This window comes from Aulonocara stuartgranti (genome assembly GCF_965226115.1).
Source record: "Aulonocara stuartgranti genome assembly, chromosome: 22".
NCBI classification, from domain to species: Eukaryota; Metazoa; Chordata; class Actinopteri; order Cichliformes; family Cichlidae; genus Aulonocara; species Aulonocara stuartgranti.
The window spans coordinates 32,164,223-32,192,109 of record NC_138957.1 but is presented as its reverse complement, the minus strand read 5'-3'; the positions used below and the strand labels follow the sequence as shown (position 1 = coordinate 32,192,109).

At 42.6% G+C, this 27,887-nt stretch overlaps 1 protein-coding gene and 1 long non-coding RNA gene across 7 annotated transcripts; one reads left to right on the top strand and one right to left on the bottom strand.

Moving 5' to 3' along the window:
- The first annotated feature begins 9 nt into the window (after positions 1 to 9).
- On the top strand, positions 10 to 24,032 carry LOC309699260. Of its 2 annotated transcripts, none has more exons than XR_014274278.1 (4): positions 10 to 243; positions 22,027 to 22,351; positions 22,509 to 22,649; positions 22,803 to 24,032. It is a non-coding gene; the product is annotated as an uncharacterized lncRNA (long non-coding RNA). The 2 variants fall into 2 exon arrangements; XR_014274279.1 differs by lacking the exon at positions 10 to 243 and adding an exon at positions 15,742 to 15,777.
- Positions 14,303 to 27,853, bottom strand: LOC309699214 (major histocompatibility complex class I-related gene protein-like). Of its 5 annotated transcripts, none has more exons than XM_082522151.1 (6): positions 27,669 to 27,853; positions 20,538 to 20,807; positions 18,008 to 18,280; positions 16,884 to 17,192; positions 15,627 to 15,731; positions 14,303 to 15,425 (listed from the first exon to the last, which is right to left on the bottom strand). In XM_082522151.1, the coding sequence occupies exons 1-6, from the start codon at positions 27,718 to 27,720 to the stop codon at positions 15,358 to 15,360; spliced, it is 1,077 nt and encodes a 358-aa protein (XP_082378277.1). In that variant the 5' UTR covers positions 27,721 to 27,853; the 3' UTR covers positions 14,303 to 15,357. The 5 variants fall into 5 exon arrangements, with proteins under 5 accessions (XP_082378277.1, XP_082378276.1, XP_082378275.1 ...); XM_082522150.1 differs by having other exon boundaries at positions 14,303 to 15,434; positions 16,884 to 17,201; positions 27,669 to 27,852; XM_082522149.1 differs by lacking the exon at positions 27,669 to 27,853 and adding an exon at positions 26,618 to 27,605 and having other exon boundaries at positions 16,884 to 17,201.
- Between the last annotated feature and the right edge of the window lie 34 nt (positions 27,854 to 27,887).

Sequence of the window (27,887 nt, the reverse complement as noted above, 5' to 3'; positions counted from 1 at the left end):
GTGCGGAGTCCTGTCTGTGCCCCTCAACAATAATATTTAACTATTAATCACAGTTTTGCTAAATAAAAGGATCTTCTTGCATCAGTCACATGATCACATTTAACCAATGATCGCCCTTGACGGCAGAACGCGCTGGTTACGAGCCGGGAACGAGCTCACAAAGAGCACGCGCGTTTTTTCCGGTCCGGAGCTGTAAGAGAAACACAAGTTAACTCAGAGACACAGACTGATGCGACAAAACCAGTAAGTAGGTGTGCAGCGTACACTGTAGTGTGTAGCACACAGGAGTATTGGCTTATTACGTACACGTTGGTAAGTTGTCTTGTGGCAACTGACGAACAGCGTGACAAACATTACCTGTCCTTTTATTAACTGCAAAGTAGTGCTGGTCATAGCTGCTGGCTACCTGGCTGTCATGGGTCTGTAGCTCTGTCACCGTTTTAGGGAACATATTTAGTTTTAAAGTAAGTTTCCGGGCTTTTCCTGCCTTTCTGGAGGGATTATATTTCACTAAAAAACGATCTAATATGCATGTCCACATAATTATGCATTATTATAATTATAATATATTAAAAAACACACACTGTATTTTAAAGAACATACATTAAGAAGCAGATTATATTAGATTTATATTTTAAATAAGACAAAATTTGGATTTTACAGCAGTAAAATGATTGTATCTCTACAGTTTAAACATGTAATAAGCTTTGCCCTGCACAGAGTGGATAGTGAAACAAATGGAATCATCATAATGACATTATTTCATATTTATTACTTCCCCCTCCTCTTTGCTTTATTATTGTAGCTCTAGTAATGAATAATAATGTAAGGATTCTGGATCAGCACCATGATGCCCATAGTATATACAGTATTCTGAAGAAGGTCTGAAATGTCACTGTGTGTGCGTGCATGTGTGTGTTTTATTTAGATGGATTTTTAAAAAAATATATTACTCATGATATAACATTGTCCAGACATGGCTGGTAAGGACATGAGGAGGAAACAGCAGGAGCTGTGTGAGGCTACTAAAGGCAGTGCTATAACGTTTTTCTGTCATCATTTTATTATAGATTAAGTGCTGGAGTTGTTAGGTGTGGATAATTAGATTATAGTTTATTGCAATAGCAAGTTGTGCCTTGTTCTCACATAGCAAGTGGAGAGTGATATATGAAATGATGGGATGGAAGGAAGAAGAGAAGCAAAGAGTGATTCACAGGCAGAGCCGAGTTTATTTCTCACAGTTTTTTGTTGCCTTATGGTTCCAAGCGCTGTCACCAATCTTTGCATTTTGTTATTATCTCATGACACTTGTTTAATCAGCTACCATCTCTCCTATGGACTTTTTAATGTCTACAGTCTCAGATCAACACAGCCCTGCCCTTCCCATATTAGATTCTTGATGAATGTGTGTTGTTGTTATTCAGCCTGGTTCAATGTGCCCCTTTTTAACTTTGAGCACCCGCCCCTTTAAACCTCTCTGCACGGCCCTGGTGGATTGGCCAGATGCAGGCCGATATGTAAAAATAACTCAGTTGTTTGGTGGTGGCTATGGCGGGGCTTCCACAGAGGCAACAGGTGGATGAGGGAAGGGGAGGCAGGAGGAGCAGAGACCCGAAGCGGCCGCCGGTTCGAGTATCAGGTGAACTGAACTTCAGGTAAGAAGTTATGACCTGCAGTCTATCTGGGTCAGATATAAACCAAGTTTAGGTGGAGTTTATTTTCGTTGTGCTGACTTTTTACAGTCAGTTACAATAACTCGTACTGCGTGAGCTAGCATGACGGAGTTTCTATACAGCTGTTCGGTTGCTATGATGTTACTGATAGTGAACTTTATTTTATTCATAAGGTTAGTTAGTAGAGTTGCCAACAGCTCCTTAAAAGATGGAATGGTCCCTCATTCAGAGAAAATATTATGCGTTTCGTATTGAGCTGAGAAGAGACGCAGTTTGTCCCGTACTTTAGCTAGAATGGGAAAAGACAAAAAGCTGGAGTTATTCTGTCTTTACGCTGCACAGCTGCCTCTTCTCTTATCTCCCCCCCCCCCCCTCCCTCTCCTGTTTGTACTTCAATCATGAAACTGATCAATGATCAGCTGATTGGCTTTTCTCTGTTGTTTATTTATCGCCCACTTTGTGCCAGAAACAGGAAACCAGCGGATGTCGCGCTAAACAACAGCAGCACGTTTAAGCTTGATCAGCTGTTGTTAGAATTTATTGAATATTCATTTCTAGTATCAGCTGATGTTTGCTGGAGCCACAGCTGTAAAAGCTGCTGGTCATGATATCGGTTTGGATATGTGGTGAGAGGGAAACATGAAGATGAAACCAGGAGATGTCCTTACTGAATCATCAGAGCTGAACAGGTGATGGAGAAGCAGGTTTACCTTTTAGGTGACATGAATGAGTTGAAGGGAAGTTATGAACTGTTTCTGAGAGACAAATAACACCAGGATCCTTTTTCTAAGTAACTCTGTGAATTCTGGGAGAAAACTGACATTGGTTGGCTTTAAGCTTTTTGCAGACTGAACCTAACAACTGTTCTGACCTTTTTTGAACGGTGTTTTGTTATTCACTGTAATTAAATGCACTAAAGAGAGAAGTTCAGAACATGCAGAGTGAACTGTCATTATATTTTCCCAAACAGCTGATGTTTCTGGGTCTTAACAACCACCTGAGCCCAAGCACTATAACGGTGTGTTCACACCGAACGCGATGGATGCGAATAGAGCGTCAGGTTTACATGTAAAGTCAATGGAAAAGATAAGATAAGATAAGATAACCTTTATTAGTCCCACACGTGGGAAATTTGTTTTGTCACAGCAGGAAGTGGACAGTGCAAAAGTTATGATGCAAAAATTAGAATACAATAAGAATAAATACAGTACACAGCTGTACAGAATAGAATAAAATAATATACTATATACAGTAGAATAAAATAGAATAAAAATATACAATAAGATAAAAATAGAATACAAATGCTATATACAACTGAGTAAAAATACAACGATGCCAGAAAAGATTATTGCACTTAGTGTTATTGCACATGTGTGGATGTGTGTGTTTGTTCAGTTAAAGTCTTTGTTGTGGAGTCTGACAGCAGTGGGGAGGAAAGACCTGCGAAATCTCTCCGTCCCACACCGTGGGTGCCGCAGTCTCCCACTGAAGGAGCTGCTCAGTGCTGTCACAGTCTGCTGCATGGGGTGGGAGATGTTGTCCAACAGGGATGACAGCTTAGCCGCCATTCTCCTGTCACTCACCACCTCCACTGGGTCCAGAGGGCATCCTAGAACAGAGCTGGCCCTTCGGATCAGCTTGTTCAGTCTCTTCCTGTCCCCAGCAGAGATGCTGCCGCCCCAGCAGACCACACCATAAAAGATAGCGGAAGCCACAACAGAGTCATAGAAGGTCTTCAGGAGTGGGCCCTCCACTCCAAATGACCTGAGTCTCCGCAGCAGGTACAGCCTGCTCTGCCCTTTCCTGTAGAGGGCGTCTGAGTTATGAGTCCAGTCCAGTCTGTTGTTCAGATAAACACCAAGGTACCTGTAGCTGTCCACAGCCTCGATGTCCATACCCTGGATGTTCAGTGGTTGCAGTGGAGAATGCTTGTGCCTGCGGAAGTCTACCACCAGCTCCTTGGTTTTACTGGCATTGATCTGGAGGTAGTTCAGCTGGCACCAGTCCACAAAGTCTTGAGTCAGTCCTCTGTACTCCTTGTCGTCCCCATCAGTGATGAGGCCGACTATTGTAGAGTCATCAGAGAACTTCTGCAGGAAGCACTGGGTGGAGTTGTGGGAGAAGTCTGCAGTGTAGATGGTGAAGAGGAACGGAGCCAGAACCGTTCCCTGTGGGGCCCCCGTACTGCAGACGACCCTGTCCGACACACAGCCCTGAGTTCTCACATACTGTGGTCGGTCGGTGAGGTAGTCCAAAATCCAGGTAGTGAGGTGATGGTCCACTCCTGAGTTCTCCAGCTTGTCCTTCAGAACCGAGGGAAGAATGGTGTTGAAGGCACTGGAGAAATCAAAGAACATGATTCTCACAGTGCTTCCAGCGGTCTCCAGGTGAGCGAGGGAACGATGTAGGAGGTGAATGACGGCATCATCCGCTCCAATGCCAGGCTGGTAGGCAAACTGAAGTGGGTCCAGTGATGAGCTTGTTAGGCGCCGAAGCTGAGCCAGGACCAACCGCTCCAGGGTCTTCATCAGGTGGGATGTCAGAGCCACCGGCCTATAGCTGTTGAGGTCCTTGGGGCGTGAAGTCTTTGGCACTGGAACAACACAGGAGGTTTTCCAGAGCTGTGGGACTCTTCCCAGCCTCAGGCTCAGGTTGAAGAGGTGCTCTATCACCCCACACAGTTGGTCCGCGCAGGACCTGACGACCCTCGAGCTGATGCCATCTGGACCCGCTGCCTTCTTGCCATTAATCCTCCTCAGTTCCCTCCTAACCTGGGTGGTTGAGAGAGACAGGCTGGAGCCTTGTGTTGAGTGTGTATTGGATGCTGTTGTTGGGGGTGGGGAGGAGTGAGCAGGGTGAATAGAGGAGGTGAGAAGTGTCTGAGGTGTCAGAGGTGGAACAGCAGCAGTGGGGGTGGGTGAGTCAGCAGCCGATGTTGGAGACTGTCTCATGGTTGAATCAAATCTGTTGAAGAAATGATTCAGTTCATTTGCCCATCTCACATCCCTCTCAGGCAGAGAGTTCTGATGTTTGTGGCCTGAGATGGTTCTGAGGCCTCTCCAGACTTCACCAACGTTGTTTTGCTGAAGCTGGTTCTCCATCTTCTGCCTGTAGCTGTCCTTCCCATTCCTTATCAGTCTCCTCAACTCTCTCTGCACCCTTTTCAGCTCCTCTTTGTCTTTGGATTTGAAGGCCCTCCTCTTCTGCTTGAGGATAGCTTTAATTTCTGGGGTAATCCAAGGTTTGTTGTTGGAGAAACACCGTACAGTCCTGGTAGGTACGGTGTTATCCACACAGAAATTAATATAGTCAGTAATGCATGTAGTAAGGCTGTCGATGTCCTCTCCGTGGTCGTCACAGATCACCTCCCACACAGTCGACTCAAAACAGTCCTTAAGAGCCTCCTCGCTCTCCTCTGACCATCTCTGTACTGTGCGGGTGGCTGGTGGCTCCCTGCGCACTAAGGGCTCATACACAGGGACAAGGTACACCAGGTTGTGGTCAGATTTGCCCAGTGGAGGGAGAGGTGATGAACTGTATGCCTCTTTAGCATTGGCATACAGTAAGTCCAGTGTTTTATTGTCTCTGGTTGAGCAGGTCACATACTGGGTGAAGGTGGGCAGTGTGGAGTCCAGTGAGGCATGATTGAAGTCCCCTGATATTATGAGAAGGGCTCTCGGAGATTGTGTTTGCAGTCTGCTGACCACTGAGTGGAGAGTGTCACAGGCTGCATCCGCGTTGGCCGAGGGGGGGACATACGCTGTTATCGCGATAACATGCGAGAACTCCTGGGGCAGGTAGTACGGACGCATGCTAACGGCTAACAGCTCAATGTCTCTGCTGCAGAGTTGTTCTTTCACAGTGATGTGCCCAGGGTTACACCATCTGTCGTTCACAAACACTGTCAGTCCCCCTCCTTTCCTCTTACCGCTCTCTCTCGTCCTGTCCACTCGCAGCATCTGAAATCCCGGTAGTGTCACGCTCGTGTCCGGAGTTAGCGGTGTTAGCCACGACTCCGTTAGCATCATGATGCTACATTGCCGGTACTCCCTCTGTGACCAGGTTAGCGACGTGAGCTCATCCATCTTATTGGGCAAAGATCTTACGTTTCCAATGATTACAGAAGGAAGAGATGGTCGATAACGTCTCCTTCTGGGGCGACGGCGCTCCTTCCCAGCACGACACCCCCGTCTTTTCCTCCTCAGCTCGCTGGGAATGTCGGGTCTGCCCGCCGACAGTACCGCTGCGGGACTCAACGCTAACAGCTGATCCTTACTGTAAACAAAGGATCCCTGCTCTGGGTCCCCAGACACGCGTGAAAAAAGTAGAAATAAACTAAGAAAAACGACCAGAACTAGCACAAAACGGTAGAACATGGTTGCAGGGTCTAATTACTGATACGTTAGTTATAAAAAAATTACGAGAAGAAAAAGATAAGAAAGAAAGAAACTCAGAATGAGCAGAGCTGCTGTAACAGGCTGCTGCACACGGGGGGCGCCGGAAAAGCGCGATGACCCGCGATTGCGGCTCCCACGAAAATTCGGAAGCAGATTTGCGTCGCCAAAACGCCTGAAACGTGCGTCAGTCTAGCGTGTCTGGCGCGTTTAACTCGCGAATAAAACCACGCGTGTGAGTTTTTGTGTTGTATTTTGCGCATACGCGCGTTTCGGGTCTACCGCTCGAGTTGGAAAAATCTGAACTCCAGCGTCAAATCGCGCTGCGACAACCAATCAGGAACCTAGTGACGTGGCTGTGACCTAGGTCAAAGGGGCAGATCCAGCCAAAGCCCTTCATACTTCAATGGAGGGAAATAATAATAATAATAATAATGGATTGGATTTATATAGCGCTTTTCTAGGCACCCAAAGCGCTTTACAATACCACTATTCATTCACTCTCACATTCATACACTGGTGGAGGCAAGCTACGGTTGTAGCCACAGCTGCCCTGGGGCAGGCTGACAGAAGCGAGGCTGCCATATCGCGCCATCGGCCCCTCTGGCCAACACCAGTAGGCAAGTAGGGTAAAGTGTCTTGCCCAAGGACACAACGACCAGGACAGAGAGCCCAGGGATCAAACCGGCGACCTTCCGGTTACAGATGCGATTCCCAACCCCCTGAGCCACGGTCGCCCTATAAAGCTAATCAATGCAGTACCAAACAACCCGGAGCCGTACGACACCAGCTGCTTTCTGTACCGAGACAGGAATAAAAAGGACCGAGCTTGGAGGAAGATATGTGAAGAGATCGGGCAACCTGGTAAGTTCATTCATTTCTCTTAAGTTTTCTCTAAAGTTTTCGCTGACCCGGGGAAGCCGCACAAAAGCTAGCAAGCCACCGCTATTTTCCCACTGACGTACAAATACCGTTCTGCTTTTATGCATGTTGTCATTTAGGAATATATTTTATTGTTTATTAATAAACAGCACACAGTGGTCCCGCTGTTCATCCGTCACTGCTTCGCTTTTTCGCTGATTTTTTATTGCACAGTACAGCATTGCATTCTGCAGCCTGATTGACAAATCTCCTTCGTGTCGTGTATCCTGCGCTTGCCAAATTTATCACGTTTGGTTTTGATAACCATCACGTCCAATAGAAAAAACAGCACAAAAACACCCATAACTATGACCCTCATTCAGAAATAGACACCTGCACCGTGAGGGAAAAAGGCGCACGAAAGTGGCAGGCAGATGAAGACAAAACGTGGCATAATACTTTTACGTTTTGCAATCTACAAAGGTTTGCACTTTGAGAATCAATTGTGAGAACTGTGACCAATGTTCATGTGTGTGGGGAAAACAGTGTATAAAGTGCGTGACCAGGGGCTAGTTATTCTGAGAACCCCTGCTGCAATAAATGAGGGACCACTGCCTACTCTACGATTATTATATTCAACCTGTTAACATTTAATACTGTATTGATAGAACCAACTGATTCTGCAGCAGAGCATCCCCTGTTGCTTCTCCTGGCTCCCCAGTCCCTGAGCTCCTGCTGCTGCACCACAGGTATGTAATTGTAGCATCAGATGTACGGTAAGCACTGATAGCTTTTTATTCGGTGGGATTCCCTTGTGATCACCTTTACTAAATGTCTACAACCAATCTGATTATATCCTGTTTGTTTTTTTTCGATGTTGAAATTAAAATCTAGTAGCAGTCTTCTCATTTCTTTGTGTTTTGTGCTGGCTCCAGAGCTCCACAGCACAGAGGAAAGCTCCAGCGCTCCTGGAATCCCTCTGTGATGGACCGCCAGTCTTCAGTTGCAGGCACAGCCATGAAATCGTCCACTAGATAGTCCCAGATGGCCGTCGCTACCTGGGGGATGATCTGGCTCACCGTGGACACACCAACTTGAAAACTGAACGCGATGGTCCTGAAGGAGTCCCCGGTGGCAAGGAACCTGGACAAAATTGTTTAAAATTAGTATTATGTGTACTGCAGTTACAAAATACATTATTGAAATTCCAAAATTACAAATTACACAACATAAATCTTACATAACGCATTTTGTAATTATAAGGATAATTACATGATATATATTAGATATAATCTAAAACAGTCTGCGGTGATTATATACAAATATTCAACTATCCCAGAATTAAACCAGGTCTAAATAAAAAGGAGTATGTATCACTACAAAGGTTAACTCAGTGGTCCTAATGCTACAGTTTGATATCAGCAAACACCGAGCGCATACATTGATGTGACACCACAGCCATGCTATCATTCAAACACTGATAACAGCATAAATCGAATTAAATCGGGACTTGATGAGAGCTTCTGAGTATCACTAGAAATACAGGGAGTGCAGAATTATTAGGCAAGTTGTATTTTTGAGGAATAATTTTATTATTGAACAACAACCATGTTCTCAATGAACCCAAAAAACTCATTAATATCAAAGCTGAATGTTTTTGGAAGTAGTTTTTAGTTTGTTTTTAGTTTTAGCTATTTTAGGGGGATATCTGTGTGTGCAGGTGACTATTACTGTGCACAATTATTAGGTAACTTAACAAAAAACAAATATATACCCATTTCAATTATTTATTTTTACCAGTGAAACCAATATAACATCTCCACATTCACAAATATACATTTCTGACATTCATAAACAAAACAAAAACAAATCAGCGACCAATATAGCCACCTTTCTTTGCAAGGACACTCAAAACCTGCCATCCATGGATTCTGTTAGTGTTTTGATCTGTTCACCATCAACATTGCGTGCAGCAGCAACCACAGCCTCCCAGACACTGTTCAGAGAGGTGTACTGTTTTCCCTCCTTGTAAATCTCACATTTGATGATGGACCACAGGTTCTCAATGGGGTTCAGATCAGGTGAACAAGGTGGCCATGTCATTAGTTTTTCTTCTTTTATACCCTTTCTTGCCAGCCACGCTGTGGAGTACTTGGACGCATGTGATGGAGCATTGTCCTGCATGAAAATCATGTTTTTCTTGAAGGATGCAGACTTCTTCCTGTACCACTGCTTGAAGAAGGTGTCTTCCAGAAACTGGCAGTAGGACTGGGAGTTGAGCTTGACTCCATCCTCAACCCGAAAAGGCCCCACAAGCTCATCTTTGATGATACCAGCCCAAACCAGTACTCCACCTCCACCTTGCTGGCGTCTGAGTCGGACTGGAGCTCTCTGCCCTTTACCAATCCAGCCACGGGCCCATCCATCTGGCCCATCAAGACTCACTCTCATTTCATCAGTCCATAAAACCTTAGAAAAACCAGTCTTGAGATATTTCTTGGCCCAGTCTTGACGTTTCAGCTTGTGTGTCTTGTTCAGTGGTGGTCGTCTTTCAGCCTTTCTTACCTTGGCCATGTCTCTGAGTATTGCGCACCTTGTGCTTTTGGGCACTCCAGTGATGTTGCAGCTCTGAAATATGGCCAAACTGGTGGCAAGTGGCATCTTGGCAGCTGCACGCTTGACTTTTCTCAGTTCATGGGCAGTTATTTTGCGCCTTGGTTTTTCCACACGCTTCTTGCGACCCTGTTGACTATTTTGAATGAAAAGCTTGATTGTTCGATGATCACGCTTCAGAAGCTTTGCAATTTTGAGACTGCTGCATCCCTCTGCAAGATATCTCACTATTTTTGACTTTTCTGAGCCTGTCAAGTCCTTCTTTTGACCCATTTTGCCAAAGGAAAGAAGGAAAGGACGTTGCCTAATAATTATGCACACCTGATATAGGGTGTTGATGTCATTAGACCACACCCCTTCTCATTACAGCGATGCACATCACCTAATATGCTTAATTGGTAGTAGGCTTTCGAGCCTATACAGCTTGGAGTAAGACAACATGCATGAAGAGGATGATGTGGACAAAATACTCATTTGCCTAATAATTCTGCACTCCCTGTATTATAAACAGTCGTCTCCGTACCACAGTTTGCTATCAGTAAACACCGAGAGCATTCACTGTTAGCATAGCACATCCATGTTAGCAGTGTATAAATGGATGGTTTAGCATATATTAGCACAGGTATCAATAAAGGACTACCGTATTAAATACTTTTACTAACCTCAGGCAGATGGACAGGCGCTCTGCAGGTGGGATTGAGCGCCTGTAATTGGTGTCTAGGCGGGCGATTCTGGGACCGACGCGGGAAAGCAGGTCCTCAAACTGGCCGAGTGAAAGACGGCGATATCGCTGGAATCTGCCGTCATCCAGGCGCAGCTCCTGGAGCAAATGGTGAAACTTACCAAACTGCTCACGCCTCTGGAGGACCTGATGGACCCAGGTACGGCGAGGACGTCTTTTACGCCGCTGCTCTGCTCTCCACAGTACATAGAGAAGGGAGACTCTCTTCAAGCGCTAGCTCGACAGCTGCCATCTTGCAAAGATACCGTCTGGAACAACTTCCTCCCACATTCCTGGTTCACGCGCGTCAAAATATCGATGGATTTTTCTTGGACACACGTTGAGGCGCGAATGTGCACGCGTCAAATTAGGGGCGTTTGGGGCGTTTTTGTTTGCGTCCATCTCGTTCGGTGTGGCTCTGATATCTATTCTGTATGACTTAAAGCAGTTATGAAATGATGTGATTTTCTCACCCATCCATCCATCCATCCATCTTCATCCGCTTTATCCGGGGCCGGGTCGCGGGGGCAGCAGCCTAAGCAAAGAGGCCCAGACCTCCCTCTCCCCAGCCACCTCCTCCAGCTTATCCGGGGGAACACCAAGGCGTTCCCAGGCCAGCCGAGAAATCTAATCTCTCCAGCGTGTCCTGGGTCTGCCCCGGGGCCTCCTCCCGGTGGGACATGCCTGGAACACCTCACCCAGGAGGCGCCCAGGGGGCATCCTTGTCAGATGCCCGAACCACCTCAGCTGGCTCCTTTCGATGTGGAGCAGCAGCTGCTGTACTCTGAGCCCCTCCCGGATGGCCGAACTTCTCACCCTATCTCTAAGGGAGAGGCCAGCCACCCTTCGGAGGAAGCTCATTTCTGCCGCTTGTATCCGCGATCTCGTTCTTTCGGTCACTACCCACAGCTCGTGGCCATAGGTGAGGGTAGGGACGTAGATCGACCGGTAAATTGAGAGCTTCGCTTTTACACTCAGCTCCCTCTTCACCACGACGGACCGGTGCAGCGTCTGCATTACTGCAGCCGCAGCCCCAATCCGTCTGTCGATCTCCGGCTCCCTTCTCCCATCACTCGCGAACAAGACCCCGAGATACTTGAACTCCTCCACTTGGGGCAGGAACTCATCCCCGACCCGGAGTGGGCACTCCACCCTTTTCCGGCTGAGAACCATGGCCTCAGATTTGGAGGTGTTGTTCCTCATTCCCGCTGCTTCACACTCGGCTGCGAACTGTTCCAGTGCGAGCTGGAGGCCCTCACCCGATGAAGCCAACAGAACCACATCATCCGCAAAAATCAGAGATGAGATTCTGAGGCCACCAAAGCGAAAGCCCTACGCCACTTGGCTGCGCCTAGAAATCCTGTCCATAAAAATTATGAACAGAACCGGAGACAAAGGGCAGCCCTGGCGGAGCCCATCACCCACCGGGAACGAGTCCGACTTATTGCCGGCAATGCGAACCAAGCTCTTGCAACGGTTGTATAGGGATCGAATGGCCCGTAGCAATGGGCCAGACACCCCATACTCCCGCAACACCTCCCACAGGACACCCCGAGGGACACGGTCGAATGCCTTCTCCAAGTCCACAAAACACATGTAGACTGGTTGGGCAAACTCCCATGCACCCTCAAGTATCCTGGAGAGGATAAAGAGCTGGTCCAGTGTTCCGCGACCAGGACGAAAACCGCATTGTTCCTCCTGTATCCGAGGTTCGACTAGCGGACGAACTCTCCTTTCCAGCACCCTGGCATAGACTTTCCCAGGGAGGCTGAGGAGTGTGATCCCCCTGTAGTTGGAACACACCCTCCGGTCTCCCTTCTTAAAGATGGGGACCACCACCCCGGTCTGCCAGTCCACAGGTACTGCCCCTGATCTCCACGCAACATTGTAGAGGCGTGTCAACCAGGACAGCCCTACAACGTCCAGAGCCTTCAGGAACTCGGGGCGGACCTCATCAACACCAGGGGCTCTGCCACCAAGGAGTTGTTTAACTGCCTCAGTGACCTCGCCCCCGGAAATTGGCGGGTCATTCCCCTCATCCCCAGACTCTGCTTCCTCCTCGGAAGACGTGTCAGTAGGATTAAGGAGGTCCTCGAAGTATTCCTTCCACCGCCTGACAATTTTCTCAGTCGACGTCAGTAGCGCTCCGCCAGCACTATACACAGTGCAGGTAGAGCACCGCTTTCCCCTCCTGAGACGCCTGACGGTTTGCCAGAATCTCTTCGAGGCAGTCCGAAAGTCTTTTTCCATGGCCTCTCCAAACTCCTCCCACACCCGAGTTTTTGCTTCAGCCACTGCCCGAGCCGCATTCCGCTTGGCCTGTCGATACCTGTCGGCTGCCTCCGGAGTCCCACAGGCTAACCAAGCCTGATAGGACTCCTTCTTCAGCCTGGTGGCTCCCTTCACCTCTGTAATAAAGGAATATTTAATATATCAGTCTACTCTTCATTTTATCAGAAACAGTTATCACAGCATGTACATTTTCTTTGTCCACATATATGTAAGCATTGAGCCAAATGCAATAATGCCAACACATTAAACAAACAATATTTGTCTATTATATATAATACATCTATATATACACTGTAACAGATACTTGTCTTTAAGTGAAGATTTAAGGTGATAGATACTTATCAAATCACACAATGCTCATGTAGAAACAAATGTACAAAATATGTTCTCCTTCATTTCTGCCAAACAAAGCTGTATGGAACGTTTCCAGCTGCTAGTATCATAGTTGCTAGGCAACCTGGGCAGCGCGACGGAGGCTAGACCGTCCCATTTCACAAGCCTACAAGCCTCGCACTTCCGGCCTCAGCGGTCTTTGAGTACGCGGCCCTTGAGGACCGTTAAGGCTGCTTACTTTAAGGCTGCAGACCCTGAATTGGGACACAGCCCCTGAATTGCGATACAACCATACATACATGTTTTGGTTCGTGCAACTGGTTCGTCCGGTTATTGTCTCCCCAGAAACATTTCCGTTGTGTTGTGTGTGCTTTTGCAGCATTTTTCTTTTTGCAGCGTTTTTCTTTTTGCAGCGTTTTTCTTTTTGCAGGTGTTTTTTTCTTTTTGCAGCGTTTTTCTTTTGGCAGCGTTTTTCTTTTTGCAAGTGTTTTTCTTTTTGCAAGTGTTTTTCTTTTTGCAGCATTTTTCTTTTTGCAGGTGTTTTTCTTTTTGCAGCATTTTTCTTTTTGCAAGTGTTTTCTGAAGTTGCAGTCTGTTTGGCCTCTCAGGGCCACCGTAGAAACAGTTATCACATCTTGTACATTTTCTTTTTACACATATATGTAAGCATTGAGCCAAATGCAATAATGCCAACACATTAAACGAACAATATTTGTCTATTATATATAATACATCTATATATATACTGTCAAAGATACAGTGGAACCCCGACTTACGAAATTAATTTGTTCCAGAGGGTCTTTCGTAAGTCAAAATTTTCGTAAGTCAAAGCACCTTTTTCCATCGCCTTTTGAGTGAGGCGATGCTGGCTGAAGACAAAGTTCTTGGTGGAGGAGGTAGTGGCGGAGGTTGAAGAACGCACACGTATGCATGCATACATACGTACGTGTACATGTACATAACATTATGGAATTTAATTAAATTTTTTTTAAATTTTCTATTTTATCTATTTCGTTACACGGGCATTTTGCCGTACCATGGGCAGAAATATTGCCGTTAAGTGCCTTCGTAACTTGAATTTTTTTGTTAAATGGGGTCTTCGTAAGCCGGGGTTCCACTGTTCTTGTCAAAACGTTATCCGGTGTCCAATATATAAAGTAACGGCTCTAACATAGCATCACATCATTTCTTAAAAAACACACAACATCCTTATAAAATATGATTTAATGCTGTAAATTAACTTACCAAAAATATATAAAGCATACAAACACGACAGTTCTATTAATCCAAAATACTCCATGTTTATACAAGTGAAGAAAAGAAATACTGACTTTAATTTTCAGTTACATTCTGGTGCTGACACTTTGTACTTGAAGGATCTGTCCTCTCAGCATAGTAGTAATACAGAGTCGAACTGCCTGCAAATTGTGCTAGATTTGTTTAGTGTAAACTTACATGCAAGACATATTATTTCATCTTTTCCACCACTACCTTCCAAATATTGTAGAGATGTGTGGTTTAGGTCCAACCCTTTTAACCCCACCATAGAACGAACATGCCAGAGCTTAACTTTACATTTTTACATGCTGTAGTGACACTTCTTGTAGCATTTTAAGTTGCTATAAATCAATATAACTGTTATATCCTAAAGCTTAATAAACAAAAATAGATATTTGCAAATTTGCATATTTGTATAATAATTGCAAAATTAAATAAAACAAACAGAATATGCATCAAAATAAACTATTTCCAACAGTACAGTTTAAGTTTTAAGTGTCCCAGGAACTATACAGAAAGGCATCAAGTCAAACATGACTTTTAATACCACCGGTGAACCTTTTGAAAGGCCCTGGTGGGAAAAGAACTACAATGACATCACTTCTCAGGTAATGGTGGACATGTGATAGTTCCTGCTGACAACATGACGTTTATTCCAGCAAGTTTCCAGATTATAACATTTTTGTTGTTGTGTGCGCTTTTAACTCAATTTTTGCAAAGCCATTAGTGCAAGGAAATGGCGACCTGGGACAAGTTGAATGCATGATATGTAACTACAACTTCTTCTTTTATATGCAAAAAACATTTTGCTCTAGTTTATTTGGTTGCAATTCTACCAGGATTTAAAAATTGTTATGCAAATGGGATCGCAGGCACTTCCATTTAGAAAGGTTAAATAGCTCTGTGTTTTTTGTGAGATTTTGCATATACCAACGCAAAATGATCACAGATCCATCCTGGCCAACCCACTGAAAATTTCCTAGTTCCGCACTGGACATGGACCCTTAGAGTTATTATAACTTTTCTCCACTTTCACACCACTCGTGGCTACATAAATGAATCATAAACATGAAGCTTCTTTCCAAACATCCTTTCAAAATAATAAGATGAAAAAAGATTTTCTAAAAAAAAAAAAATCCAAAATCAAGTTTATATAAAAGAACACAAGAGTTAAATTTAAAAAAATAGAACACTATATAGACGGTGCCGTGATGGTCTCTTGATTCAGTCTCACAGAGGCTTCAGTGCTGTTCTCAGGAGCTGTAATGTCTACAGAAAAAAATAAAATATTTATAAATCATTGTTTCATGTCCGGATTTTGTGATTTTAAATTCCTTACAATCAAACTTTCTATTAAATAGGAAAGAAAAAAAGTCTAACATATACTATGCTGAGGAAATCATTTAACTGAGCCATGTACTGCAGCTGCTCACTGACTGATGAACTCAACTCCTCGCTCACCTTTCTTCTTTTTGTAAACAGCAAATCCAACAGCAGCAATGAGGATGAAAATAAGAAGAACCACCACTGTTGCAATGACTGGAGCTGTCATGTCAGAGGGATTATCTGCTCCATTGAAAAACACAGAAGATAAAATTTGCAGATTAAGCAGGTTAGAATAGAAGAACTTTATAAACAACATAGGGGAGGTCAGGGGAGGTGATTAAACTATAACCTCTATAGGAGTCTGGTGTAACTATACATACAATTACCATGTAAAGGTGCTATGCCAGGCAGGAGTAGGACCAAAATGCAGGACTCATGGGACGACGCAACGACGGGCAGAGGGAAACATAGGGCTTAAATACACAAAGTATGACCAGGGTATCGGAAACAGTAGGGAAACATAGCTGGAGTATATCTGACATAATGAGGGAGGGAGGAAGAAAAACTGACAACACTGAACACAAGACTTGGAACTGTCAAAATAAAACAGGGAATATGAGATATTGACTAGGATTTGGACTTGACACTGTGACATGGAGATATGATTGACTAGGGGGAGAGAGAGAGGGAACGTGGAGCACAGGGATGGCATAGAGACAGAAAACTAAAGACTAGGAACTATAAATATAGCACAAGCAGAAAACAATAATGAGAAGCAAAACCATGAAAACAAAATAAATCAAAGAATGTAAACTTAACCACAAACCTAAGTCACACACTGGGTTATAGACCCAGTAGTATGACAGAAATACTATACCTATAAGAACATGTTTTTCCGTTAAGCAGAGCAGATGCACTAAAATCATATTGTTACATTTCTAAAGTTTTTAGAGAAGCTCTTGTTTTCATTTGAATAACACCGCGTATATTCAGCAGCAGTTCCCCAAATATCAGGCCAAAAAATTAATAACCAAAGGTTTTATGGATTAAAGACACTTTGATTAATTTGAAATATGGAAGTTCAAAAATCACTGTCAGGATTTCAGGGTCTAACAGTGAAATTTAAAAAGTAGTTTGTTAACATTAACAACAGTAACAGCTTGTATATGTGGAACCAGAAAACACATTTATGACATACATTCACTGAAAATTAAATCAAATTAAAATTTTAGGATTCTTTATTCTCTTTTATGATCTCCATTAGTTTTTATTCTGGTAATAACTAATTGACATCAGTGTCCAAACAAAAAACAGGACAAAAAATTCAAATATCAAACCACGGTATCTGCAGACAAAATAAATTAAATGCGTTTCTCGCAACTTTATCATTACCAGTTCTCTCTGCCTGGTTGGTTCTGGTTACTGTTTTATCCAGTTGGATGATATTCTCAAGACCAGAGAGTTGAAACACACAGTCATATCTGCTCCAGTCTTCAGGTGTGACTGATGAAACATTCAGATCAGCACTCATCTGGAAGGTCCAATCATTGTTGGGGAGGATGTCTCCAAGATCCACACCCTCATGAATCTCCACGCCATCTTTTTTCCAGAACATCATGGCTTTGTCAGGATAGAAACCTGTAGCGTGGCAGGTGACTGGAGAGGAGGGAGTCTTCTGGAGGAGAGACACTGAGGGAAGAACTGGAGAGACTGGAAAGAGATGGCGTGAGAATGGATGGAAGTAAATATCAGAGGAAAAATTGGGAAAAACAGGAATGAAAAACAAAGATGAAGACATTTAATAAGGAGATATTAAGAAAATATATTTTATGAGAGAAGCATGTTTAGTGTACATATTAGATGAAAAAATAACACAGTAGCAACAGACAACATGTCTGGCTGGAACTCAAATCAAATTTTTGAATTATTGAGTCATTAGAGCCAAAGAGTCACCGGCTTTTCAGCAGCTGTATAAGGCTGTATTATGGTATACTTATACCATAGTTTGTGTAAATGTCTTTCAACTATCAGTTTTAACATCTACCAGCAGCCAAAATCACCAACAGGTTAAAATGGGAAAATGACCAAAATCAAAATAAATCTCTGGCATTCCATCAGTGCAAGCAAGGCAACCAAAAATGGATATCATTTGAAGGCAAAGTAAAAGTCATCCCTGTCCTTTCATCTCACACAATTTCTGTCCTAAAAGCTTCTCCCATGTCTGTTTGCATTACTGCAATCTTCTGGCCACAGTTGGCAGTTTGCTGGAATCAGGATTAACTCTGCTTAAGCATGATCCTACTGGGACCTGTGTGGACCATGTGTTTTCAGGGTGTGTCTGTGTATTGTTAGACTGGAGCTTGTCATGCTGAGAGGCTGACAGCTTTTTTCTGATTGTTTGCATAAGCACATAGTGGATAAACCTCTGGTCTGATGATTGTTACCAAAGGGATTTGTCTAGATGAGTCACTTTTGTGACATGGAAAAACTGGCTTTAAGCTCAACGAGGCTTCTACCTGTTTTATTCAAGGCGCTGCTCCCAAAGTCCAACAATAACTTCAATGTGTTTGGTATTACGTCACGGAGGAGGGTTTCCATGTATGTAGTTCTGTCACCACCCATCATCTGTTTTGCACTGTAAAGCTCTGGTTTCAATGGGATCCATGTCTTTGTATTTAGATCAAAATCGAAGATGCCTTCTCTGTCATAACCTAAGTGTAAAAGGCTTGTCACCTCGCCAGAGTTTTTATTCCATTCATTGCCAATTATACACTGCAAAATGTGAACACCTGGAAAGACAAAGAAAAACAAAGACTGTAATTATCTGTGTTAATTGTACATTGCGATGCATTTCTGTTCTCAAAAGTCTGCATTGTGCTCACGAGTCATGTTAGATTATCTGTAAACCTTTATTGATATCTCTATTGGACCATAATTAGAATCACCGATGAATCAAAAGGAGGTCTAATGTGATTATTCAATATTAAAAGAAAAAGATTAAAGACTACAGGTAAAGACTATTCCAGCCCAGACGTCAGCTGATATATATCTAGACTATAAACTGTAAGAAGCAGAAAAAATGTTAAATGTTATAAAGGCAACAGCTAAATCTAACTAGTTTTTAAAAAGTTAAGATTTAGAACAATGAAGTAATTAGGACAAGTAAATGCATGTTTTACATCAGGATTCTTAGTCTCAATTAAGAAGCACAAAAGTAAGGCTGTACTAGGGCGTAGATTTGGTTTTGGCATTGGTGGGGACGGATGATTCACCAAACCCTGCCCAGTTTCTTTTTTCTTTTTTTGCTTCTTCATAACAAAAGGAGAAATATACTTGCCTACATATGCTATTCTACCTGCTTTTAAACCGTTTAAAATTACAATTCATAGTTTTACATGTGAATTATATAATGTTAAATTACTATTAAACAAATGACTAAGTATTTTAGACTTTAGTTTACTTCAGCCATATTCCATATAAATCAGGTGTCATACAAAAATAAAAATAGCTTCAAATACAGTCATGACAATCAAAGAATATGACTTTAAGGACTTAACATCATTACTTCAGTTACAGTACACCAACATCTGAACACTGAATGACCGGAGTTTGCTATTCTCTCCGGCTCAGATATTTAAAGTTTACACAGCTACATTCTCGCCTGAAAATATGTTAAACGTTTATTTTGCGACCCAGAAAGAGTAATAAGAGTAATATTAAAACTAAGTAGCTGCAGTAATAGTAGCCATTATTGGACACTGGAATTGGCTCGGCCAGTCTGGGATATGGTTTTTCAATTTTGTTGTCCGGGTGGAAAATCGGGAGAAATTGGGGAGAATGGTGGCTCCGGGAGATTTTCGGGAGGGGCACTGAAATTCGGAATTCTCCCGGAAAAATCGGGAGGGTTGGCATGTATGGCCCTAGCATAGTCTGTAACGTTATTATGACGGACACATTTTATGAGTGAATTTGACTTTAAGTGACTTACAGGTTTCTTTGAAAAACACTTTCTTATATCCAGGTTCTTCCGTTTTGCTGCCATCCTCCTTGCAGCGCAGGCTTGCCGCTGCTAAAACTAAACAGAACTCTCTGAAAGGCTCAGCCAATCACATTGGCCATATTTGTCACATGAGGTAGGACTCCAGCAGAGAACGTAATTTAACTCTTTCTGCACCGCTGGGTGAATGAGACGCTGACAGATCGTTTTTCTCTTTCTTTCTATCAGGTTTGTTTTTCTCTACTCGAAGAGATCAAATTATTGGTGGGACATGTCCCTTCCGTCCATGCCAAATCTACGCCCTTGAGGCTGTAAATATCAAGCAAGCATGCAATTTGTTTATAAAGGGAAAAAAGAAATAAAGATGGGTTTTAAGACGCGTTTAAAAAAAAAAAAAAAAATGGACAATGAAGGGCCCTCTCTAATGTGCAGGGGCAGGTTAGAGAAGGCCCTGTCCCCTCTGAGCCTCCTCTTGAACCTGGGAGCAGCTTGTCAGCTGACCTGAGAAACATGGGGGGGTGATTAAGGATGAAGAAGCTCAGAGAGGTAAGGTGGTGCAAGATGATTTATGCATTTAAAAATAAACATGAGAATTTTAAAATGAACTCTAAGATATAAAGGCAGCCAATGGAGTGAAGCCAGGATGGGAGTTATGTGCTCTCTTTTGCAAGTTCCAGTTAAAAGTCGAGTAGTGCCATTTTGAACCAGCTGTAGACGAGAGAGAAGACATTGATCTCTCTCTAAAATACAGTGCATTACAGTAATCCAAACGAGATGAAAAAAAAACAAGGATTACAGTTTTAAAATGCGGCCTGGATAAAATAGGTCTTACTATTGTCAAGTGCCTTAAGTAATGAAAACTGGACAATAGCCCTAATTTGAGTGTCCAATTTAAAATCACTGTCCATCTTAAAAACCAAGTTAGTAACAATAAGTTTAAAATACACTGACAATTTTTAAGTCATTAATTATTTTAATTAATTTTACATTAATCAGTTTTGTTTAGATATATCCATGATGATATGACAGAATCAAAGAAAATACTGTACCTCTGCTTTGGTTTAAATGTTGGTTCAAATCAGAAATCAAACTTGTGTAAAAGATTGCGTGGACCTCAAAACACTCTTGCGTGAACCACTCCAAGATATCCGGTTTGTCATCAAATAATTTTTTCACCCAGTCCTGTCTTGGTTCCAATATTTTCTTGCTGGCATCACAATAATACACTTCTATGCCATCAAGCACTGCAACATACATGAATTCTGAGATGTTTGGGTGTCCAGAGCCTCCAGTGACAAAATACTTCAGAATATTGCTCACTGTAGGACAAAAGTATATGATGTTAGTAAATAACTCAATAAAACATGCAGACATGATCAGAAATATGACTCAATATATATCCATCATAAGTGATATGACTTATGATGTAGTAAAAGTAACAGAAGTGTTTAATCAATATGGTGAATGAGAAATGTTGCTCGAGTAGTGAAAATGTCTAGATTTTGTGTGCACATGATCTAGCTTCGCAAAGAAAGAAAGTATTCCTGTCTAACTAGATTAAAAGGTATTGTGCTAAAATAAATAGAGTAGAATTACATGAAATGAATGAAATATTAAGTGAAGTCTATTCATATGCAAATTCATTAGAAACCAGTTTGTCGTGTTAGGCTGGTATCAGGCGTGGGTATGTTTTTTTTTTTCTTTCAGTGGTAGGATAAGGAAGTTGTATGTTGGTTTTGTTCTTTTCTTTCTACGTGCCCAGTCTTACTTATATGTAATTGGAAATACATAATAATTACACCAAACAAACAAAAAACGTTTAGTTCAGTTTATTACATAAAACATTGAGGGAATGAATGGTGCTGTAAAAACCAGTAAAGTTTTGGCACAACTTAAAAAACCCAAGAAAATCAAGATCATTGTCATTTACAAATGAAGCATATCACCTCTAATTCTGATTTAAATCTAAAGATGCAATGTTTGTTGTGGGTGGGTGGGCAAAACACATAGGATAGGACAAGGGAGATCACAACACAGACAAAGGAAAACGCAGGGCTTGAATACACAGAGGGACCAATAAGGGAATTGGAGGAGGGAAACACAGCTGGGACAAATCAGGGCTAACGAGACAAGGGAAGCAAAACCAGATACAGTGGAGTGAGACACAGACTTTCAAAGTAAAACAGGAAACATAATACAGAGAAGCGGACTAATGGGATACAGCTGACAGGCGAAACAGAACAACCATGGAACACAGAGACAGAAACCAGAGGACTAAAACTCTAACATAAACCACACAAAGAACCTAAACTTAGAACAATCATATAACCCATTAGACAAAGAAAGATAGAATTTAATGAAATAAACAAAATCAAAAAACACAAAAACTGGGTCAGTGACCCAGGCACCCTAACAATATTTTTAGTAAGCAAGAATATTCCTTTTGTTTGTTTACAAACCTTATCTGAATCCCAAGGCCAGATAGGTATTGTGGAGGGGAAACTTTAGAATGCCCCCCTTATTTCAATATTTCTATAGGGCTTTGGAGCGTGATGTCACAGGAGGCGGGCCACGCCCCCCGCCGCCATGACAGTAGGCCAGACAAAGGATACAGCTTCAACTATGGTTCGTACGTGTTATGTAGTCGGTTGCAACGTTAGATCTCACGATCATGAAGGCAAGAAACTGGATAATGGGCTATCTTTTCATTGTTTTCCATCCTAACGGCAACGTGAGGGATCCCATGTATCCGATATCACCAAACAAAGACACCAGGCATGGATTGCAGCGGTGAGACGAGCGGATATCGAGTTCCGTGCAATCCCCAGCTTTTTGTTGGTTTGCTCGCGGCATTTTCTCTCCGGTGAGTTCTAAATTAATTCATATCACTATTAAAAGGCGTTTAGTGTTTTTTTTTCAATGTGCTGCGGTCATAGATAATGAGATAAAACATGCTAATGTGTGATGCTGCAGAACCACGTCATGTCAACTGAGTAGCTTTTGATTTGGCATTATTGCAGGCAAACCAGCATATGAAATGGATGTAACAAATCCAGACTGGGCACCAAGACTGCACATGGGGCACGACGACGAACCTGTGTCAGACTCGGACCGGCACGCAAGGCGTATGCAACGGAAGCGAAAAAGAGCACCCATTGCAGGTAAACACCCCCCCCCCCCCCCCCCTCTAAAAACATACTAAATTGCTCTTATGGTACACTAATCCGCACATAACTTAAAGATGAATCACACACCTGTCATTGGAATATTGGTGTACATTAACCTTATGTCTATGCACTATTTTTATCTTACAGGCTTGATGATCGATGAAGGTCTGACAGAAGAACAACAACAAAATAACCATGTCATGGAGGCAGTGGACAGCAGTTGTGTTGGACAAGTGGAGGTTGACGTACCAGCTGCAAATGTGGACAGTGGTGAGGGGAGTGACAGCGTCACGGAAGCTGAAGGGCAGACGAAGGATTGTGTGTGCAGTCAACAGGGCAGAGCAGAAATAAACCGGCTGTTGGAGGAGAACAGACTGCTTCGAGCACAGTTGCAAAAGACAGAGCTGAATGAAACTTTCTTAAAGGACGATACTGAAAAAGTAAGATATTACACTGGACTACATTGTTATGCTGTCTTAATGTCCCTCTTCAACACTGTCAAAGATTTCCTGCCAATATCGAAGAAACTGACAGGTTTCCAAATGCTCTTACTCACACTAATGCATCTGAGACTTGATCTTCCAGTCCAGCATCTTTGTCATCTATTCCATGTGTCGCACAAAACACTGTCTTCTGTCTTCACCGATACCATTGATGTTTTGTATGCCCGCTTAGGAGCACTGGTGCACTGGCCTGAGAGGCACTGTCTGCAGGCGACAATGCCTCCACAGTTTACTGAAACTTTTGGAAAACGAGTAGCCATCATTGTTGACTGTTTTGAGATTCGAACAGAAAGACCATCTAATTTAAAGGCACGCGCACAAACATACTCTCATTACAAGGGTACACACACACCATAAAATAAAGTCGTGCATCAGATAAACAAATCACAGAGAGGTGTGGCATTCTTCAAAAGCTGTTAACAGGGGACGTAGTATTGGCTGACAGAGGCTTTGACATCAGAGATGCTGTAGGAATGATGTGTGCGGAGGTCAAGATTCCAGCTTTCACAAAAGGCTACTGTCAACTTGATGCAAGGGACGTTGAACAAACGAGAGCAATTGCCCACCTGAGAATTCATGTTGAGCGAGTAATAGGTAGTTTGCGCAACAAGTTCAAAATGTTACACACTACAATGCCAATCCAATTACTCTTATCATGTGAGGCTGAAGACACAACACTTCTTGATAAGATCGTTAAGGTTTGCTGTGTTTTTGTTAATATGTGCCCCAGTGTTGTTGTCAAACCAGGGCCAAATGACACTTGCTCCTGTTGAGTATTCTTAAAGCTGTTTTTTTGGATGTACAGTACATTGTAAATAGTTGTACTTTGTGTGAAGTTGTTTTAATAAAACAAAATAGTATATTTGTTTGTTTTTCTTTATTATAGGTCTATTCACATGTACACAGCAATCACATAAAAATGAAATGCAAACTATTTACATCGCACCACACAGCTGTCATCAATCTTCAACCACAACATGAAACATTACAGGCTATTTAGAGCAGCACGTTGTTTCGAGAAGTATTTCCCAACAAGTTCAGGAAGGCACACTTTACGAAAGAAGTCTTGTGCTTGCTTTAAGCGCGGTTTCCAGAAATCCACAGCAGGGTCGTCTGGGTTTCCACTCCACTTCCTCATTTCATATGGGTCCACATTACCGATGCACGCAATTTTTTCAAAGTACCGTCTCTTGGCGTCTGGGCACAATCGGTCGCGATACAGCCCTTTGTCTTTTGTGCTGATTTTGAGCATGGTTCTGGCAGTCCCGAATCCAACACTGTGCGCTTGTTTTGCTTTCTGGCCTACTGACATGGCGCCGCGATCCCACAATGCACTGCGGCGTGACGTCAACTCCAAAGCCCTATACACCTCAAAATTCATGATAAATGATTCTTATCTTTACGTCCTTCAATCCCTAATTTGAATCTGATTTTCTTGGAGTTAAAAAACATACCAAATATAAAACAATAATTTGTTATTTCAAATGCAGTATTCTGAATAATGAATACATTCTCCTTACCTTTATACTGCTCTGTAACATTTGTTTTAGTGAGTTTGATTCTGGAATTTTGGTTATGGTGAACCTGGATCTTGTTTACAAGTTATTCACACAGGAAATGACAGTTGGACTCATGCAAACGTGTGAATGGAGCTCACACAGCAGTATCAGTCGTTCTCATTTTAACTGATCTCTATCCCAGTAATCTTTCCAATAAGACAATATATATTTAATAGGGGTGCAACGATACACAAAATTCACGGTTCGGTTCGATACTTTGGTGTCACGGTTCGATATTTTTTCGATACAAAAAAGAAAATGTTCATGCCTTTTTAATTTGTCATTTATTAAAATTATAAATATATTTTAACTCAAAAGTATAGTTTTTAAATTTAATGTTGCTGAAACAACAAAGTAATAAAAAAAAGAAATCTATCTGATCAAGAAATCACTCCTCTTTGGAAAAGAGAGTTTATTACAGAGAAATGTCTCTTTCCAAACTAAAAGCTATACTATACGCTTCTTCTGGGCTATATTCTCAGCAGCATATTAAACATATCAGGTCCCCATAAGGAGAATCATGTGCTAACGGCTGTCTAAATGACTCGGGTAAAGTTCGTAGCATGCTGCTTGTTGTTTTTGTCTGCTTCCACTTGTCTTTGCACTAGGATGCTGTCGGAGTAAATGTGCAGTCATATTCGTTGTGTTCCCACTAGTGCTTTCAGGTTAATCTCGTTGAAATTACGTTAACGCCACAACACGGCAAATCTCCGTTAACGAGCTACCGCGGATTGCCCCATGCGTGGGGCTGGACGGCCAACACGTTAACGAGCTAACTGCGCTAATGCACTATTTCCCACCAATGTAATTGATTATTGCGTGACACATCCGACATACTGTTTTACTTTTGTCCATGACGCGCTTACCTTCAGGGTCATACGTCACATGAAAACCAAAATAGTTCCAAACGCCAGATCTGAATGAGGGTGGGGGAGGTTCAATTTGCCATGTTGCAAGGAGAGCTTAACTTCTGTCTTGCTAGCTTGCCCTGCGCTCAGTGAATCTGCGTTTGACTACTCCGCCGAGGCTGCACTGTCGAGCGCAGATCCACTGAGCGCTCAACACAGACAGCATCGTCAGAAGGAAAGTTGATAAAATAAATTAAAAATGTTGTATTGTTCGATACATATGTGTACCGAACCGAAAGCACTGTATCGAACGGTTCAATATCGATACGAGTATCGTTGCACCCCTAATATATAATTACACTTTGGATACCAGGGTTTAAGTTATATGATAGTATATATTGGTCTTCACAACCAAAAGCAATAATAATAAGAAGAAGAAGAAGAAGAGAAAGGGTATATTTTCTTTTACACATATGTGTGTAATAAATAGAAGCGGTAGTATCAAAAGCAACAATTCACTCATTACAAATGACTCTTGCAGATAAAAAAGGGGAATCCTCACTAGGGATGGGTATCGTTTAGGTTTTATCCGATACCGGTGCCAAATCGGTACTTTTGAAACGGTGCCGGTGCTCAAACGGTGCTCGAACCGGTGCTTAAGGAATGGAGAACACAAAATTGGTCCAAAAACCTCTCATATTCAGCTGGTTTTTTGTAAAAAGATAACAATGTTAGCCTTTTCTGCAGCTATGGGGCATATATGGTATCACTCTTAGCTGGAAGCAGTGCTTAAACAATGGAAAAAATACAAACTTTGTCCAAAAACCTCTCATGTTTAGCTGTTTTCCACTTTTTCTTTGGTCATTTTAGCCTTTTTGGCCAGGGTGAAGGGAGCATCTGCCATCAAACAAGAAGACAGCCGCATGTAGCTATGATGATGTTTGTCATAGCTACATGCTTGATGTTTGCTAGTTCACCTTACATGCATTAATGTAATAACGTGGTTAGCCTACTCAACGTAAATTACACACGAACAACATTAAGCTACTCACGCAGAGAAGAACGGCTGCTGCTGCCATCCAATACGGCGCATTTCTCGGCTTTTAAAAAAAAAACGCTATGCGTCGCCAGGTGTTTCATCGGATTCGAGGTGTTACTTCCTTTGACAGTATCACAGTATCAGCTTAAAGCACTTGTTGCAGGCTGCTGAGTTTGCATATTTTGCTGTGAAGTACAGCCAGACTTTGACCGCTTCGCCTTGGGCATTTTTAATCTGTAGCTCTGCATAAAAGAACGTACGTACCTGGACCCGCCTACTATCCTCGGAAACGTAAAATGATTGGCTAGAAGTGTATCACAGCTCAGGAAAAAAAAGCACCGAAATAAAGCACCGAAATGTGCGCTGCTTTTCGGTCTGGTTACTACCGTTTATGTCAGAACCGGTGCCATCATGGCACCGGACACCAGTACCCATCCCTAATCCTCACAATGCCTAGAAGCAGCAGGCACCCCACCTGTCGAAACTGTGGTAAATCACAGTTGGATGTTCGGGTTATGTGACCTGTGTGTTCCAAACCACACTTCAGAGTAGTGTTTCAAAAGGTCTACGCTTTGGAAAGTTAACACAGTGTTGAAACAGTATCAAGGAGATATAGGAGACTCAGGAGACCTTACTTGAATCTCCTATAGAAACTGTGACTCTTGTGAATCCTTGAGAAGAGGTCAAATCTCCTTTGTCTACAATTTCTCATTATTATTTATTACTTAAAAATCACCACAGGAGGTAGCAGTATCTGATTTGGCAGAGTTTGACACCAGATGCCCTGGCATTTCTCCAGCTGGAACTCAACCAGCAACCTTTAATCTTTTATTCATGTCAGAGCATTAATGTCTTTTTTAAAAGTAATTGTCCAACAGTCAAATAATTATTTTATCAGAGTACTGCATTTATTTGTCATGTCTGTTGCAAATCAGTTTAGTTTTAAATCTTTTTAACTTGAACAGTTAGATTTACCCGTCTGCTGAGACATTTTAGCTGCATTTTACTAAGAACAGCATTGCCAAGTAAATTTGATATTTTTTGATTGTGGATCATGATCTTACCTGCAGATGCAGGGTGACAAAGAAGGAAGAGGATCATTAGCTTCACCACCATGTTCAGCGTGTTGGAGTTAAACTGAAGAACTAACAAGAGTCATTTGGTTTTACAGGCTTGTTTAGTTTGAAGGTATTTCCTGGTTCAGGTTACATTTTCAGGTGTGTTCAACTTCAGCAGAAACCAAACAAGCCTTCACTCTTACTCATACTATTTTAATTTGACTG